Genomic DNA, 17,001 nt, shown 5'->3' with positions numbered 1-17,001 from the left:
AGATGGGGTGAGGAGCTGAGGGGGTGAGAGGCAGGGAAAGAAGGGGTAGCTTCTTGAGAGAGGGCAGCAAAGGGGGTGTGTGAAGTGTAAGGATGGCTCCCCAGCCCCAGGTGCTCAGCTTGATCCGTGTGAACAGTGTCTGCAAGGTGTGGGGAAAAGTAAGGAGTGAGCTTTTCAGTCCAGCTCACTTTTAAATATGACCCATTCACCCCCCTCCTACTAATCCCTAATAAAGTGAAGAAAAAAAAAACTCACAATGTCTTAGCACTTAATAAATATTTGTTGATTGACTGATAATTCTAGCCTCTTCCATTTTCATTAATTCTCCCTGATCTCCCTCCTGGCTTGCTCTACTCCAGTGGCCCTAACTCAGGCAATAAAAACCCATTGACCTTTCCCCATTCCCTTAGAGGCTGTAGGAATGGGGGATGGTGGCTGAGTCCCAAGGGATTTTAGTACTTAGTGGTTAATCCTGGAGGAGGTCAGTCTGAGGAAACGGAGGAAAAATTTTTCTTTGGTTCGCCAGGATAATGTGACAAAGGGAAGTTGATTTCTGTTGTCCTTGGAGGGTCTGAATCAGTCCTGGACCCACTCACAAATACCCTTAGGCAAGTGGAATAGTGGAAAGAGAGCTAGATTTGGAATTAGGTGACCTGGCATCCAATCCTAACTCTAACACGGACTAACTGTATGATCTTGGGCAAGTCGATCCAATTTTCAGAGCTTTGGTTTCCTTATGTGCAAAACGGGGCTAATGCTTGTTCCAGCTACCTCACAGGGAGGTTGTAGGTACAACAGGATTATAAAAATTCAAGTTTTTATTATCAGCTCAAGTCTGGGTTAAAGCGTTCTCTCTGTGGGGATCTAGGCTACATTCTCTCTTTGGAGACTGTGTCTGTCCCGAGGACTTAATAAACAAAATGAGAATGAAAGAAATGAAGTTGGTACTGAGTACTTTCTATTCTCATTTCTCTTTTCTCAGCCTTGACCTCTTTCCCTTGCTGTGTTGGGCCCCTGATTAATTCATTTACCTTGAGGTGAGAGGGATTGAACATCTTTTGTGCCTATGGGTGATTTACCTTTTAAAAGCCTATAGAGAATAGTGATTGATGTAAAGGAAGAAATCACTAATGGTAGAATTTCAGGCACTGAGAGAGGCAGGATAAGGGAGATAGCCTTTTCCAGTGCCTTTAGTATCATACCATTCAGGCTGCCCCTTTTTCTAGCTCCCTCTTAGGCCTCCTGCCTCTGCTGCCAAAACTACCCTCACCTCACCTTCTTGACTCTTTTTGATCTGGGACTCTGGTTCAGGCAGCTACAGCCCTAGGAGAGACCCAAGAGAGGGAGGGGATCAGGGGGAGATATTCAGCTATCTACACCACATCCCACCCTAATGGCTTTACAGTATTTGTTCAGAAGGTGAAGTTCACAGGATAAGAAATAGGGGAGGGTCTGGGTTTGAGATAAAAGGATTTGGTTTTTCCATGAGGTCACACTACACCAGGATCTGCAAGGTGAGGGGGTATGGGATGGCTGGTCCTAAATTAGGAGGATGAGTAATCCTCATAGATTTGTTAGAGCCATGAGTTCGGGGTATGAGAATGCCAGAGTTAGGAAGGCAGACTGCAGGGGTCTAAGTCAGGGTAGGAAGCCTGGGACTGAGTTAGGAAACCAGGATGACTGGATCTGAACAGATAGGGTGAACCCATTTCATCTCCTTCCTTCTCGGCTCCTAGGATGTTGGCATTGGTTCTCCTTGCCCTATTCTGTGTGGCAGCTGAGTCTGGTAAGTGATCTGGAGGCATAGGGTGCGTAGGTTCAGAAAGGGCACCTGAGATTTGAGAGGTGTACAGGAAGAACATTCAAGCTTGGGTCTGGAGTGGATGCAGATCTGTGGGAGGACTCCTAGAGATGGTGACTGAGTCTTGGTGATAACTGCCACTTTCTTTAGCCCCCTTATTAATTGTTTTGTCTCCAGTTCAGCCACAGTCATCCTCCTACAATGGAGAGTATGGAGGAAGGGGAGGAGAACGCTTCTCCCACTCAGGCAACCAGCTAGATGGCCCCATCACTGCCATCCGAATCCGAGTCAACAAAAACTACATTGTGGGGTGAGGATCCTGAGTAGGGCTGGCCCTCACTACTCGTCACTTTCTTATTCTTGGATTTCTTCAATTACTCCTCCACTCCTCCCTCATTTATATAACCTGTTGTTTTTGAATACAGCATCTCCTTCCAGGGATATATATTCCAATCATGAGTCCCATCCTATCAAGTCTTGGGCACATTTATGAGTCAAACTCTTTGCTTCAGGATTCTTAGTTTTACTTGTTACTGATATTTTGGGCATTTATGTGTAGATACTTATTACTGGCTTCTGTGAAATTTGTCTCCTGTGAATCTCTGGAAATCTCTTGTTATACTTCCTACATTCTCACTATTCTCTAAGCTAGCTAGTTTTGTAAAGACAGGTAGGCAGTTTTCTTTTCCCCCCTTCCCTTTCAGCTTTATATGATTACATTTGCAAGCTTCCAGTTAAAAACACTCTTACCAGCCCTTGCCCTTGTTCTCTACCCCTGACCAAAATCACCATCTTTTATATATTTTAAGCTATGGTCCAGAAATACAAAGCCTATTATTGCCTGACATCTTCTTAACCAGCCAGCCAATCTAACTATACATTTATTAAGCTCCTACTATGTGCCAAGCATTGTGCTAAGCGCTGGACCAGGTGTTTACTTCCCAAAATGGCCTTTCCCTTCTGAAACTTTTGCCTTTGATTGGCAGCAGTGAGAGCCTTCAATTTCTTTTCCCAAACTTCATTCTGCCTGGCCATGTTTTTAAGATTACTCCTGGGTGTATCATCTGTGCTCACACACATCATGAAAAATAGACAGCAGACACTAGGTTTGAAAAGTCTTTGGAGGTTCTCTGGAGCCTCCTGGATACACAGCCTGGCTGTGGTTCTCCTTATTGTTAGTGTCAGGTTGACAAAGAACTGCCTCAAAAATTCGTAGCAGGGAGTCAGCAACCCTCTCTTCATCATTCATCTCTTCTTCCTCTCACCCTGACCTGGCGATCTTTATTCCGATAATATCGGCGGACCTGTCATCCCTCCTTGGAGGACAAGCAGCTGCTTCCTCCTCAGACAGTACAGTGCCCTCCTCTTATCAATGACTTTGCTCCCAACTCTTCAAGGTCCTTCTTCCCTTTCTCTTCTTTCACCTTCTTCTGTTCTCCTGCTTTCAGAAACAGGTCAAGATTCCTTTCCACCTTTTCAGACCCTCTTTCTTCATTTTTACCTTGATTCCCTTCTTTTATTCTACAAGGAACATTTCATTCTCTGTGATCACCTGGAGAGAGGAGAGGTGTTTTCCAGGCCCCTTCATCTTTTCTTGGATGGAGTTTAGATAGGCTTATATATAGGTTTATTGGAGAAGGAAATGGCAAACCACTCTAGTATCTTTGCCAACAAAACCCCAAATGGGATCACAAACAGTCAGACAAGACTGAAATGACTGAACAAACAAAATAGAGGTTTAAAGAGGCAGCTAATTGATGTAGTGGAGGGAGTGCTGGATCTAGAGTCAGGAAAACTTGAGTTCAAATTCTGCCTAAGAGACTTACTAGCTGTGTGATCCTGGGCAAGTTATGTAACATCTCTCAACCTCAGTTTCCTTATCTGTAAAATGGGCATAATAATAGTACCTTCACCTATGTTATGAAGATCAAGTGAGATAACATATTTGAAGGCTTTGACAGACCTTAAAGTGTTAAATAAATGCTGACTATTATCAAATCATAGGATTGTTACATTTAGAGTTTGCAGGGACATTAGCGGCTATTTGGCATTTGCCCATTTTACAGATAAGAAAACTGAGAACCAGAGAAAGGCCTCCTTCAGTTGGGTGGAGGGGAGGCTTAGAGATTATCAGTTCCAATCTCCTTGACTGACAGATGGGAAAACTAAAGCTCAGAGAGGTGACCTGCCCCAAGGTCACACAGCTAGTGAGTCACAGAGCCGGGATTAGAACCCAAGTCTCCTGATTTAACCCAATGTTCTTCATCACCTTTGTGAGTTAAACAAAGACATCATCATTAACCCCATGTGATAGATGAAAGAACTAAGATCAAGAAAGATTATACCTCATATATATACCCAATATATATATTGTGATATGCCCGAAGTCACGCAGCAGGTATGACCAGCCCTAATGATAATCAGAGCCAAGCTCTCCTCACGTCCAGTTTCAGCATTATGTCCCTGCTCCCTTCACAGATCCCTTTTTCTTAGTCTTTACCACAGCTGAGAAGATAGCTGGAGTCTTCCACCTTATTAATAATCATTTTAACTTATATATGTATATCACATATCACAATTTTCAAAGCTCTCTCCCAAAACATTATCTCATTTTTGTTACTGACAAAAAACCCTGGAGATAGGCAAAGCAAATGACATGAGTCCCTGACAAATGAAAAAAGATGAAAAGATGAAGTGACTTGCCCATAGGGACACTGTTAGCAAGTGGGAGAAGCCAGGAGGACCCAGATATTTTGACTCTCTTGGTCTCCTTCCTTTCCTCAGTATCTTTCATCCTTATCATTACCCTTTCTCTCCTCATTCCTCCTGGTCACAGAAGACATATCCCTACTATTCACTAAAGCTAATCCCTCTAGATAGTCAACAAACCAAGTCAATGAGCATTTATTAAACGCTTACTGAGTGCCACTTTACACACACACTTCATCCCATTCCTTCCTGCCTCCTCTAGGAAATTGTTCCAGCAATTGTCCCCTTATTCTCATGCATCTCCCAGGGCTCCGCTGTCATCAACCACTTTCCATCTGCTCCCAAATATTCTTTAGTCTCTCTAATTCTTTTTTTTCATATTCGTTCTAGTATATCCTACTACCATCTCATCTCTCTCCTTTACCACTAAACATCTTGAAAAATCTGTCTCTACCTGATGCCTCCATTTCCTAACCACTCACTCTCCCCTGGGACCCCTGTCATTCTGGCTTCTGTTCCCATGCTCCACTACTGCACTGCAACCATTCTTTCTGATCATCAATGATCTCCCAAATCCCATGACCTCTTCTTCAGTCCCAATCTTCTCTTGACCTTTCTGTAGCTTTTGACACTGTTGACCATCCTCTCCTCCCAGATACTTTGTCCCCATCAGCCTCACAGACATCCTGCTCTCCTGGTTTTCCTCCTACCTCTCTAGATGCTCCTTTTCTGACTCCTCATTCTCTTTTCCACCGCTTCATTTTCTTCAAGTATCTGTTCCTGGCTCTTTCCCCTTCTCTCATTACTTTCTTCCTTCTCAGCAATCTTAACTGCTACTCTGGCCTCGAGCACCACCTCTGTGTAAATGACTTCAGAACCCATCATACCCATTCCTAGCCTCTCTTCTGGAATCTATACCTCTATTTCCATCTGCATGTCTCACAGAACATGTCCAAAATCTATCTTATCTCCCCCCACCCCAAACCTTTTCTTCCTTCTGACTTTCCTGTTTTGATGGTACCACAATTCACCCAATTACTCACTTTCAAATGCCTGGGTCTTCTTGGGTGTTTCCCTCTCCCTCAGCTCTCATAGCTAATCAGCTATTGACTCTGGAGCATCTTCTCCATGTGCTTCCTTCTTCTCTGCTCTCACTTCTACTATGCTGGTACAGCTCCTTGGGACCACATTTCTAAACTCCTGTCATAGCTTCCTTAGAGGCCTTCCCTCCTTCACCATCTACCTGCTTCAGTTCATGCTTCATGTTAGGATAATGTGTCCTCCTAGCTGTGGTCCACTCTCAAACACCTTCAGTATTTTGATACTCTTGTCTACTTAAGTAAATTTCTTTGCCTGGCACTCAAGGTCTTCCACAGTCTTACTTTTCCAAACATATCTCATATAAAAATACATCTCATACATTACTCTCATACTGGAGTATTCCACACTCCAGCCAAATTAGCCTTCTCTGACCCTCAAATATGCCTAGCATTTTCCTGCCTCTGTATTTTCTTCTTAGGTTGTGCCTAGAATGCCTTCATCTGTTGAATTCTGGTCCTCCTTTAAATCCCTAATCAATTATCTCCCTGATCACAGAATAGTCATAAAATAATAACAAACTCTAAAACTAGGGCAGCTCGGTGGCAGTGTGGATAGAGCTCCTGAACTCAGGAGGATGTGAGCTCAAATCTAGACTCAGACTAGCTGTGTGACTCTGGGCATGACATTTAACCTGTCTGCCTCAGTTTCCTCATCTGGAAGATGGGGATAATAATAGCACCTATCTCCCAGGATCGTTGCAAGGATAAGATAATATTTGTAAAGCACTTTTCAGACCTTAAGGTGCTGTTTAAATGTTTGCTATTATTATGATGATGATTATTATTAAGGGTGTAATGTTCTATCTAAATACATATCTCCCCCCTGCCTAGCACAGAGCTTTATATAGAGTAGATGCTTGATAAATGTCTGCCATGTTTATAATATATAATGTTCAGTCTCCCAGGCCAGCGCTGTCTACTATATTATTCTGCCTTTCTTGCTAGTGGGATGCTAAGTACCTGTCTCCCTTTTTTCTTCCTTCTTCCTTTCTCCCCCAACCCCAGACTCCAGGTCTGATATGGCAAGGAATGGAGCAACTATGTTGGGGGTACCCAAGGTGATCTGGAAGAGATTTTCCTGCACCCCGGGGAGTCAATCATCCAAGTGTCTGGCAAATATAAGTACTACGTTCAGAAGTTAATATTTGTGACAGACAAGGGCCGCTACCTGACTTATGGGAAGGACACAGGCACCAGCTTCAATGCTGCCCCATTGTACCCCAACACCGTTCTTCGATTCTTCAGTGGCCGTGCTGGCGCTCTCATCGATGCTATTGGCCTACACTGGGATGTTTACCCCACCTGCTAACCATCCAGATGCAGCAGGCCCAGGGCTGCCTCTCCTTAGGAAAGTCCTTGTTCTCTCAAAGCCTATCCCCCACCTACTAAAGGGTTCAAATAAAAGGATATTGCTGAAGACAGTGTGTGGAAGTATATTTCTATTGTGTGCCTCTAACCCAAAGCAAGAGTACCTATGTTTGTATATGTGAATCTCAAAGTTCAGTAATTCTGTTTGGCATCAGGCCAAAGGATGCTTAGGGGTATCTCCAACAGTCTTAACCTCTCTGAGTTTGTTTTTTCATCTATAAAATGAAGATAACAATATCTATATTAATTTCACAGGGTTGTGGTTGGGCTCAGATGAGAAAATAAAGGACATTTTCTCAAGAGCAATTACAAGGGCCTAGGAAGGGCCATCTTTTCCCCAAGAACACAGGGACGGAAGTATTTACCAAACTTGGAATTTTAGAGCTGTTATGGAGGAGACGTCTTGCTATGGTTCCTCTCCAAGAATTCTGCTCTCCCACTCTCCTCTTTACTACTCTCCTCGTCATTGTAAGACAGGTTTTCTTCTTCTTACTTGACCTGGAGATGAACACAGTCAGATAATAGGGATTCAAACCCCACTTCTAAGATTTACTATCTGTGAGACCATAAGCAAGTCACCTAAACCTGAGTCTCATTTTCCTCCTCTAAAGAATGAAAATAGGGGCAGCTAGGTGGCAAGCATCAGTCCTGGAGTCAGGAAGACCTGAGTTCAAATCTGGCCTCAAACACATAACACTCACTAGCTGTATGACCATAGACAAGTCACTTAACCCCACTGCCTGGCCAAAAAAAAAAGAATGAAAATAATACTTCCCATTGCAGTATCTCAGAAGGTTGTGGTAAGGCTTGAATGAGTTAGGGTATGTAAAGGCCTTTATAAACCTTATAATAGTATATAAATTATCAACTATTATTAGGATTTTTCAGTCTACACTTGCTGAAAACTACAACAACAGGCCCTGTTTTCCTTCAAGAGTCCATGTGACTTCCTTGATAGCCCCTAGCCTTATCCTCTCTTCTTTGTTCTGAATCCTTGGTGTTCTGAACCCTAAATCTTGACAGCAATGTGACTTAGTAGAAAGAGGTTTGAACTGTGAATCAGGAAACCAAGGTTCTAGTACCAGCTCTGATACTAAATCTGTGATCTTGGGCAAGGCACTTTCCTACACTGGGCTTCAGTTTCCTTATACGTAAAATAGTAAGATGAGACTAGGTTATCTCAAAGGTTCTTTACAGCTCTAACATTTTAGGTGTCTATGATTATCCTTCCCAAAACTGGGGCTCTGGCACTAAGATCACTCCCATTCCAGAACTCAGTCATCTTGACCCCAGAAAAGAAGGATGACTGATGATAAATGACTTAGGATGATTTTGTAACCCATGGCTCAGAGATCTTCAAGTTCCAGGCTCACAAAGACCAGGTCTAATCTTAGGGTCTGGCCCCTAAAAGCAATTTTCTCTTTTGGTTCATATGACCCCATCCAGATTTTCTCTGAGTTACCATAGGTAGCTTAAATATAACATATGTCTGGGTTTCCACAGATGCAGATAACAAAATCCCTAGGTATTATACAAACATTCAAGGTAATAAATGCATGTCTGGTACAGGACAGTATTTATTTTGTCCCACAGAAAATTTAAGTCTCACAGGAGCCCCTAAGCAGATATAGAAAATGCAATAATTATTCACAGTAACCTATAAGCTCCTCCAAAGGAAAATGTACTTGCTACCATCAGGCAGTCCAAAGAATCCCAGAGTGCTAAGCAGTCCCTTCCATACATATGGTACCACCCTATGATTTGGACTCCTCCTGGAAGGCAAACACTTTGGTGTTTCTGGGCAGACAATCCCCTTCTTACCAAGCCTAAACTAGCCCCAAAACTTGCTATTAAAATGGGGAATAAAATATAGGTCTTCTAGTTCTCTGTATATAGGGCCAGGTGGATGTTCCTGCTCTTTCTCCAAAAGGATCCCTTTCTGGAAAATCTCCTTTATTTCATTCTAGAAGGTCTGATTTTCAATACTTTAATCTGGGAATACTTTGGAGACAATTTCCAAGACTGGTGATACTCAATAAATCTCCCTTGTCAACTAGAAAACTAGATTAAAAAGTATCACACTACCTAAAAAGTTGGGGTTCAGGAACATTGTCCCTGCATTTCCCTCTTGGAACATATAGGCAAGCTTATGATTATTTCTTTCCTTTTCTTTTTTTTTTAGGCTAGGCAATGGGGTTAAGTGACTTGCCCAGGGTCACACAGCTGGTAAGTGTCAAATGTCTGAGGCCAGATTTGAACTCTGGTCCTCCTGACTCCAGGGCCGGTGCTCTATCTACTGCGCCACCTCACTGCCCCTGCTTATGATTATTTCTGCAAGAATTCTTTGGGGGGGGGAGTTTGCATATTTTTTATTAATAAATTTATTTATTTTTAGTTTTCAACATTTACTTCCACAAGATTTTGAGTTCTAAATTTTCACCCCATCTCACCCCTCCCCCACCCCAAGATGGCATGCATTCTGAATACCCCTTCCCCTAGTCTGCCTTCCATTCTATCTCTCCACCCCTTCTTTTATCCCCTTCCCCTTCTATTTTCCTGTAGGGCAGGATGGATTTCTGTACCCCATTTCCTGTATTTCTTATTTCCCAGTTGCATGTGAAAACTTTTCTTTTAAACATGTGTTTTTAAAACTTTGGGTTCCAAATTTTCTCCCTTCCTCTCTCCCCATCTACCTCATTGAAAAGGCAAGCAACTAAATATAGGTTACATATATGCAGTTATGCAAAACACTTCCATAGTAGACATGCTGTGAAAAACTAACTCTATTTCCCTTAATCCTATCCCGCCCCCCCCATTTATTCTATTCTTTCTTTTGACCCTGTCCCTCCTCAGAAGTATTTGCTTCTGATTACCCCCTTTCCCAATCTGCCCTCCTCTCTATCATCCCCCTACTCTCTTGTCCCCTTCCCCCTTTATTTTCCTGTAGGGTAAGACAGATTTCCATACCCAATTGAGTGTGTATGTTATTCCCTCCTTAAGTCAAATCCTATGAGAATAAGATTCACTCATTCCCTCTCACCTTCCCCCATTTCCCCTCCACTGTAAGAGCGTTTTCTTTTCTGTTTTTTGTGAGATAATTTACCCCATTCTACCTCTCCCTTTCTCCTTCTCCTAGTATAGTCCTCTCTCACCCCTTAATTTTATTCTCCAGATATGACCCTTTCATCTTCAACTCACCCTGTGCCCTCTATCTATCTATCTATATACATATATATATATACATACATATAATTTTTTCCCTCCAACTACCCTAATATTGACAGAGGTCTCACGAGTTACAAATATCATCTTTCCATGAAGGAATGTAAACAGTTCAACCTTAATAAGTCTCTTATAATTTCTCATCCCTGTTTACCTCTTCATGTTCCACTTGAGTCTTGTATTGGAAAGTCAAATTTTCTATTCAGCTCTGGTCTCTTCATCAAGAATGCTTGAAAGTCCTCTATTTCACTGAATGACCATTTTTACCCCTGAAGAATTATACTCAGTTTTGCTGGGTAGGTGATTCTTGGTTGTAATCCTATCTCCTTTGCCCTCTGGAATATTATATTTCATGCCCTGCAGTCCCTTAATGTAGAAGCTGCTAAATCTTGTGTTATCCTGATTGTGTTTCTACAATACTTGAATTGTTTCTTTCTGGCTGCTTGTAATATTTTCTCCTTGACCTGGGAACTCTGGAATTTGGCTATAATATTCCTAGGCGTTTTCCTTTGCGGATCTCTTTCAGGAGGTGACCAGTGGATTCTTTCCATTTCTATTTTGCCCTCTGGTTCTAAAATATCAGAGCAGTTTTCCTTGATAATTTCTTGAAAGATAATGTCTAGGATCTTTTTTTGATCATGGCTTTCAGATAGTCCAATGATTTTTAAATTCTCTCTCCTGGATCTATTTTCCAGGTCAGTTGTTTTTCCAATGAGATATTTCACATTGTTTTCTAATTTTTCATTCTTTTGGATTTGCTTTACAGTGTCTTGACTTCTCATAAAGTCACTAGCTTCTAATTGCTCTATTCTAATTTTTAAGGAAGTATTTTCTTCAGTAATCTTTTAGACTTCCTTTTCCATTTGTCCAATTTTGCTTTTTAGGGCATTCTCCTCATTGGCTTTTTGGACCTCTTTTGCCATTTGGGTTAGGCTATTTTTTAAGTTGTTATTTTCTTCAGTATTTTTTTGGGTCTCCTTTAGCAAGCTGTTGACTTGTTTTTCATGGTTTTCTTACATCACTCTCATTTCTCTTCCCAGTTTTTCCTCTACTTCTCTTACTTGCTGCTCAAAATCCCTTTTGAGCTCTTCCAAGACCTGGGACTGATTCATATTTTTCTTGGAGACTTTGGATGTAGGAGCTTTGACTTTGTTGTCTTCTTCTGGTTGTATGTTTTGATCTTCTTTGTCACCAAAGTAAGATAATATAGTCTGACTTTTTTTTGCGCTGCTTCCTCATGATCCCGGCCAATTACTTGAGTTTTAAACTCTTTGTTAAGGTAAGAGTCTGCTTCCAATGTGGTGTACTGTCCTAAGCTTCGGGGGCTTGTACAGCTATTTCAGAGATACTTCTAGGGACCTAAAAATTTTCAGTTCTTCCAAGGTGCCATGATAAGGGGTGAGGTGTTTCCTCCTCCACCACCACAACAAGCTCTACCACACCAGCGTTCCTCCTCATCCCAGGACCGCCCCTCAGAACTGTGACCCAGATCCAAGCATGGGCAAAGCAAGAGATTCCTGCCTCAGCACTGGCAAATAGATCCAGCAATCCCCCTGTGATCAGCCATTCAATTCCTCCTCAGTCTGTGGGCCAGAAGCTCAAGAGGCAGCCGCAGCCCTGGTACAGGCTGGGAATTTGCAGCTGAGACTTAGCTTCTCTCTCACTTAAATCACAGACTTTTCCCACTGACCTTCCAAGTTGTCTTTGGCATTCAGGGGTTGAGAAGTCTGGAAACTGCCACAGCTGCCCGTGATTCAGTCTTCTGAGCCCTGCTCCAGGTTCCCTGCGGCCTGAGCGCCCATGCCCAACTGCACTCCTCTCCCCGCTTGGCCCGATATACCTTTCCAATCAACCATCCAAGTCGTCTTGGGCTGGAAATTTGTTTCACTCTGTCTTTTTGTGGGTTCCGCTGCTTTAGAATTTGTTTAGAGCCATTTTTAATAGGTATTTGGAGGGGTTTGGGGGAGAGCTCAAGCAAGTCACTGCTTTCATGCCACCATATTGGCTCCACCCTCGCAAGAATTCTTGGTACTCCACTATGGCCCCAAGTGCTTCCATGTCTTGGCCTGGGAAAGTCCACTATCAGGAACTCTTCCCTCTGATCAAATGAGCAAGAAAGCTTCAGGGTGAGCACCTTTAATTTTTATGTCCGCTGTGCTTTTGTACTATGTTTCTCATCTCTGTGAGACTCTGCAGTCCAGGAATCTTTTACAGAGGGAGAAAAACAGAATAGAATTGTGAAACACACTATTGGAAACATAATATCTGACAGAGATCAGAATAGTGTTCTGCACTGGGTATGTTCTGGAGTAGAAAGACATTGGATGAGAAAGAAGGAAAAGCACTATATGTATACTGTGGGGTTTACTTCCTATCTTCCTTCCAATGACTTTGCCATTGCAGGCTTCCATGAGTGAGAGGGGAGAGGGCAAATGCATGCAGACCACAATTAGCACTAGGCGGTAGGCACAGTGCCAAGAAACTTAAGTGACTGGAGGCCAGCACGTCTGAAAAAGCTCCTGATCAGAAGCAGAGACAAGAGCTGAGAGCCATGAGAAGAGGAAAGGTCCAGAGGAGCAGAAACTATCAGCCCTATTGGTCTGGTAATGTAGGAAACTGATTTCACTCACTGTCTTCACTGATTTTCCCTGTCTCTAACCTCTGATCCCTGAGACAGGAATCAGACTCAACTTTCCCTTGCTCCTTTCTTGTGAGCCACAGGCTGGCGTGGTTAGGATTTCTCTGAGCCACATCCAAAGATCTGGAAAGACAATTGGGAGACATTTTGGGAACTGTCAGGAAAAGGATGCTACCATTCAGGAGTATATTATCCAGGTCTTTTTCAGTTTACTCTATTATGAATAATAAGCTATGAGATCACAACATGTTGTTTCTAATCTATGAATGCATCCATATGTATGCAAGAAATTGAAAGGTGGGGACCCAGATGGCTTAGTGGATAGCACACTGGGCCTGAAGTCAGGATAGATCTGAGTTCAAATCCAGCCTCAGATACTTAGTAGTTGCATGACCCTGGGAAATTCACTTAACTCAGTTTCCTCATCTGTAAAATGAACTGGAGAAGGAAATGGTAAACCACTCCAGTATCTTTGCCAAGGAAAACCCCAAACGGGGTCATGACTGAACAACAATAAAAATCCAGATGGGGATTAGGAGCTAGATATAGATGACAGATTTCATTTTTTAATATTTGAAGCAACTTTACATGTCATGCCTTAGATTAATATTGGACCAGCCAATGAGGAGTAAATCCAAACTGCTGAACAAAATCAGAGCCCTGCTATAGCATGAATTTTCTGGGGAAGGGGAGGGGAGAGTGGTGGCAAGGATTCAGCAGCCCAGGTGTTTGAAGGCTGCAGTCCACCTAGTGGCCAGTGAAGCTATTGCAGCCTGTTAGGCTGGCTAGCCTACCTAAAAAACTGAGAAGGTTGGGTTGGTGACTCAAGTCCAACACCATCTATAGATAATTTAACTATTACACTCTTGCTAGATAATTAGCATGATGAGACTTTCTGCAACCTTATGGCTACATCAAACCACAGCATCAAACCACACAACCCAGGGAGCCTTATGGGTTGTTGTGAGGATCAGACGGAATAGTATATGTAAAGTGCTTTGTTAACCTTAAAGCCATATGTAAAAACAGGTATTTTTACATTGGGCAGTTTCACCAGTCTTGCCCCTGTTCCCCAACTTTCAGTGTGGTGTAGTATGGAAAAAAATGCTGGGCTAAAGTGCCAACTCTACTGCATCTTACCTCCTGGGTGATCTTCAGCAACTTATTAACCTCTCTGGGCCTCAGTTACCATATCTGTAAAATGAGGCGGTTGGACTATCAGTGGTTCTTAGTGTGGTCAGAAGGCCTCTGGTGGCTCCCTAAAACTCTTTCAGGGGGTCTTTGAGATCAAAATTATGTTCATAACAATAGTAAGATATTTTAATTTCTAATATGGTAAATATCAATAGAAATAACCACATAAACAAAACCTCTTTGGGGTGCTCAATAATTTTTAATTTTGTATTTTATTTTTCCCCAATTACATGTAAAAACAACTTTAACATTCTTTTTTTTTAAATTTTTTAGTTCCAAACTTTCTCCTTCTCTCCCATTGAGAAGGCAAGCAATTTGATACAGGTTGTATATGTGCATGTACATGTAAAAAATATTTCCATATTAGTCATATTGTGAAAGAAAACAGACAAAAACCAAGAAAAATAAAGAAAATATGCTTCAATCTGTATTCAGACTCCATCACTTCTTTTTCTAGAGATGGATAACATTTTTCATCACAAATCCTTTAGAAATGGCTTGGATCATTGTATTGCTAAGAATAGCTAAGTCATTCATAGGTGATCACATAATATTGCTGTTACTGTATACAATAGTCTCCTGATTCTGCTTATTTCACTTTGCATCAGTTCATATAAGTCTTTCCAGGCTTTTCTGAGAGCATCCTGCTTGGCATTTCTTATAGCACAATAAGATTCCATTACAATCATATACCACAACTTGTTCAGCCAATCTCCAATTGATGGGCATCCCTTCAATTTGCAATTCCTTGCTAGGTCTTCAATATTTTTTAAGAGTGCAAAGGGATCTTGAGATAAAAAAAGTTTTAGAAAAACTGGACTGGATGATCTTTAAGGACCTTTCTGGCTTTAAACCTTATGAATCCTGACTACCATTTAGTCAGTTAAGCTGTATGACCAGGGGTAAGCCACTCTTTCAGTCTCAGTTTCCTCCTCTATGAAATGATGTAAATCATATTTATACAACCTACCTCACAGAGTTTTGAGAAAATCATTTTGTAAGTTTCAAAACTGCCATATGAATTAAGTTGGTTGAATTTCTAATAATGAATCATGGTATAATGTTAAAAAAAAAAAAAACCACTGACCTGGGATTCAAAAGAATTGAGGTCCAATATCGGCTCCGTCCCTAGCTCTCTTTGTGACCTTGGCACCGACCCAAAAGAGAGGAAACCTTCAGTTTCATGCTCAGTTCAAAAAGACATCTCAGTGAATGTGCCACAATAGGGAGAAGGAACTTCTTGCTAGCCAAGGCAATGCTGCAGCTGGTGGTGACTCTAAACCCTATGGAGTGGTGGCTCTTGACAAATCTGAGCTTAGAAACATCAATCCACTTCCCTAGGAGCAGGAATGATGGCAGCTAGCAAGGTACTCCCACTCATTACTAGTTACTAATGTCCTCAGCTCCCTTGATGTTACTCTGAGATGTGGAGATGCAGTCACGCTTTCCTTAAGCTATGACTTCTGATGTGCCCTGTCCCAGGCACTGGTTTAGAATAGGGTTGTCTCTTCACTTGTGCCCTATCATGCATGTCCTGGGTAGCTCACCTATTCACTGATGCACAATGACCTAAAACCACAACTTTACCCAGAATTAGACAGAAATAGAAGGGGACTGGAGTCAGGAAGACTTCAGCTCAAATCCTGCCTTAGTCATTAACTAGCAAGTCATTTAACCTCTGCCTGCCTCAGTTTCCTTATCTGTAAAATGGGGGTGATAACAATAGCACTTACCTCTCAGGGTTGGTGTGAAGATAAAAGGAGATATTTGTAAAGGTTTTGCAAACCTTAAAATGCTACAAAAATCCTAGATATCATTGTTATTATCATTGTTATCGTTATTTACTAAGTGCCTACTATGTGCCAGGTACTGTACTAAGTGTCGGGGATATAAAGAAAAGCCAAAACACAGTCCCTGCTCTCAAGAAGCTCCTAGCCTAATGGGGAGACAACATGCAAACAACTAGGTACAAACAACATATAGACAGGATAAATTGGAAATAAACAGTGGGAAGGCATTAAGGAAGATGGGGGTAAGGCTTCTTGTAGAAGGTGGGACTTTAGCTGAGACTTGAAGGAAGTGAGGGGGTGGAGACAATTTAGAGAGAATCCCGGGCATGGGGGACAGACAGCCAATAAAAATGCATGGAGTCAGGAGGAGGGGTGTCTTGTGAGAGGAACAGAAAAGGAGCCAGCGTCACTTGATCATTGAGTGTGGAGGGGAAGGGAGAAAAAGTAAGGTATACTTATACTAAAAAGGTAGGGGGAAGGCAGGTTATGAAGGGCTTTGAAATGCCAGAGCGTTTTATATTTGATTCTGGAGGTGATAGGAAGCCACTGGGGATGATTGAAAAGGGGGTGGGGAGGTGACGGGCAGACTTGCACTTTAGGACGATCTGACAGCTGCGTGGAAGATGGACCGGAGTAAGGAGGGACTTGAGAACAGGGAGAACAACCCGCAAAAGTGCAGGCGTGAGATGCTAAGGATCTGCTCCAGGGTGGTGGCAGGGTCGAAAGAGAGGAGGGGCTGTGCAAGAGAGATGTGAATTTACAAAGGTAGAAACCCCAGGACTTGGCAAGCGATTGGCTATGGGGGGAGGGGGGAGGAGTCAAGGCAGACCCCTGTGTTTTGAGCCTGGAGGACTGGGGGGATGGATCTTAGTGCTTTCAACATTAATGGGGACGTTTGGCAGAGGGGGAGGGGTGGGAATGGGAGGAAAAGATAACGAGTCCTGCTTTGGATTTACTGAAATTGAGACGTCCGCGGGACATCCAGTCTGAGAGGTCTACAAGGCAGCTGGAGCGGACACGGAGACGACGGCAGAGCGGAGGAGAGGTGCAGAAAGTACAGGCAGAGTCAGCAGGGCCTGGGGCCGTAGCTGCTCAGCTGCCGGAAGGGCATGCGTCAGGAGCCGACAGCGGGGACGGCCGCGGCGGCTCGGCCTCCGCGGCGGCTCGGCCTCCACGGGG

At 42.7% G+C, this 17,001-nt stretch overlaps 1 protein-coding gene across 1 annotated transcript; it reads left to right on the top strand.

The window, feature by feature from the left end:
- Positions 1-1,737: 1,737 nt before the first annotated feature.
- Positions 1,738-6,919, top strand: ZG16 (zymogen granule protein 16). Its single transcript, XM_027862698.1, is given in 3 exon segments — positions 1,738-1,786; positions 1,979-2,111; positions 6,616-6,919. Coding segments are annotated over 3 exon segments (486 nt in total).
- The last annotated feature ends 10,082 nt before the right edge of the window (positions 6,920-17,001 follow it).

Source organism: Vombatus ursinus, unplaced genomic scaffold (assembly GCF_900497805.2).
Source record: "Vombatus ursinus unplaced genomic scaffold, bare-nosed wombat genome assembly UNPS02014770.1, whole genome shotgun sequence".
In the NCBI taxonomy this organism is placed as follows: Eukaryota; Metazoa; Chordata; class Mammalia; order Diprotodontia; family Vombatidae; genus Vombatus; species Vombatus ursinus.
Note: the sequence above shows the minus strand (reverse complement) of the source record. Positions and strands in the feature narration are given on the sequence as shown.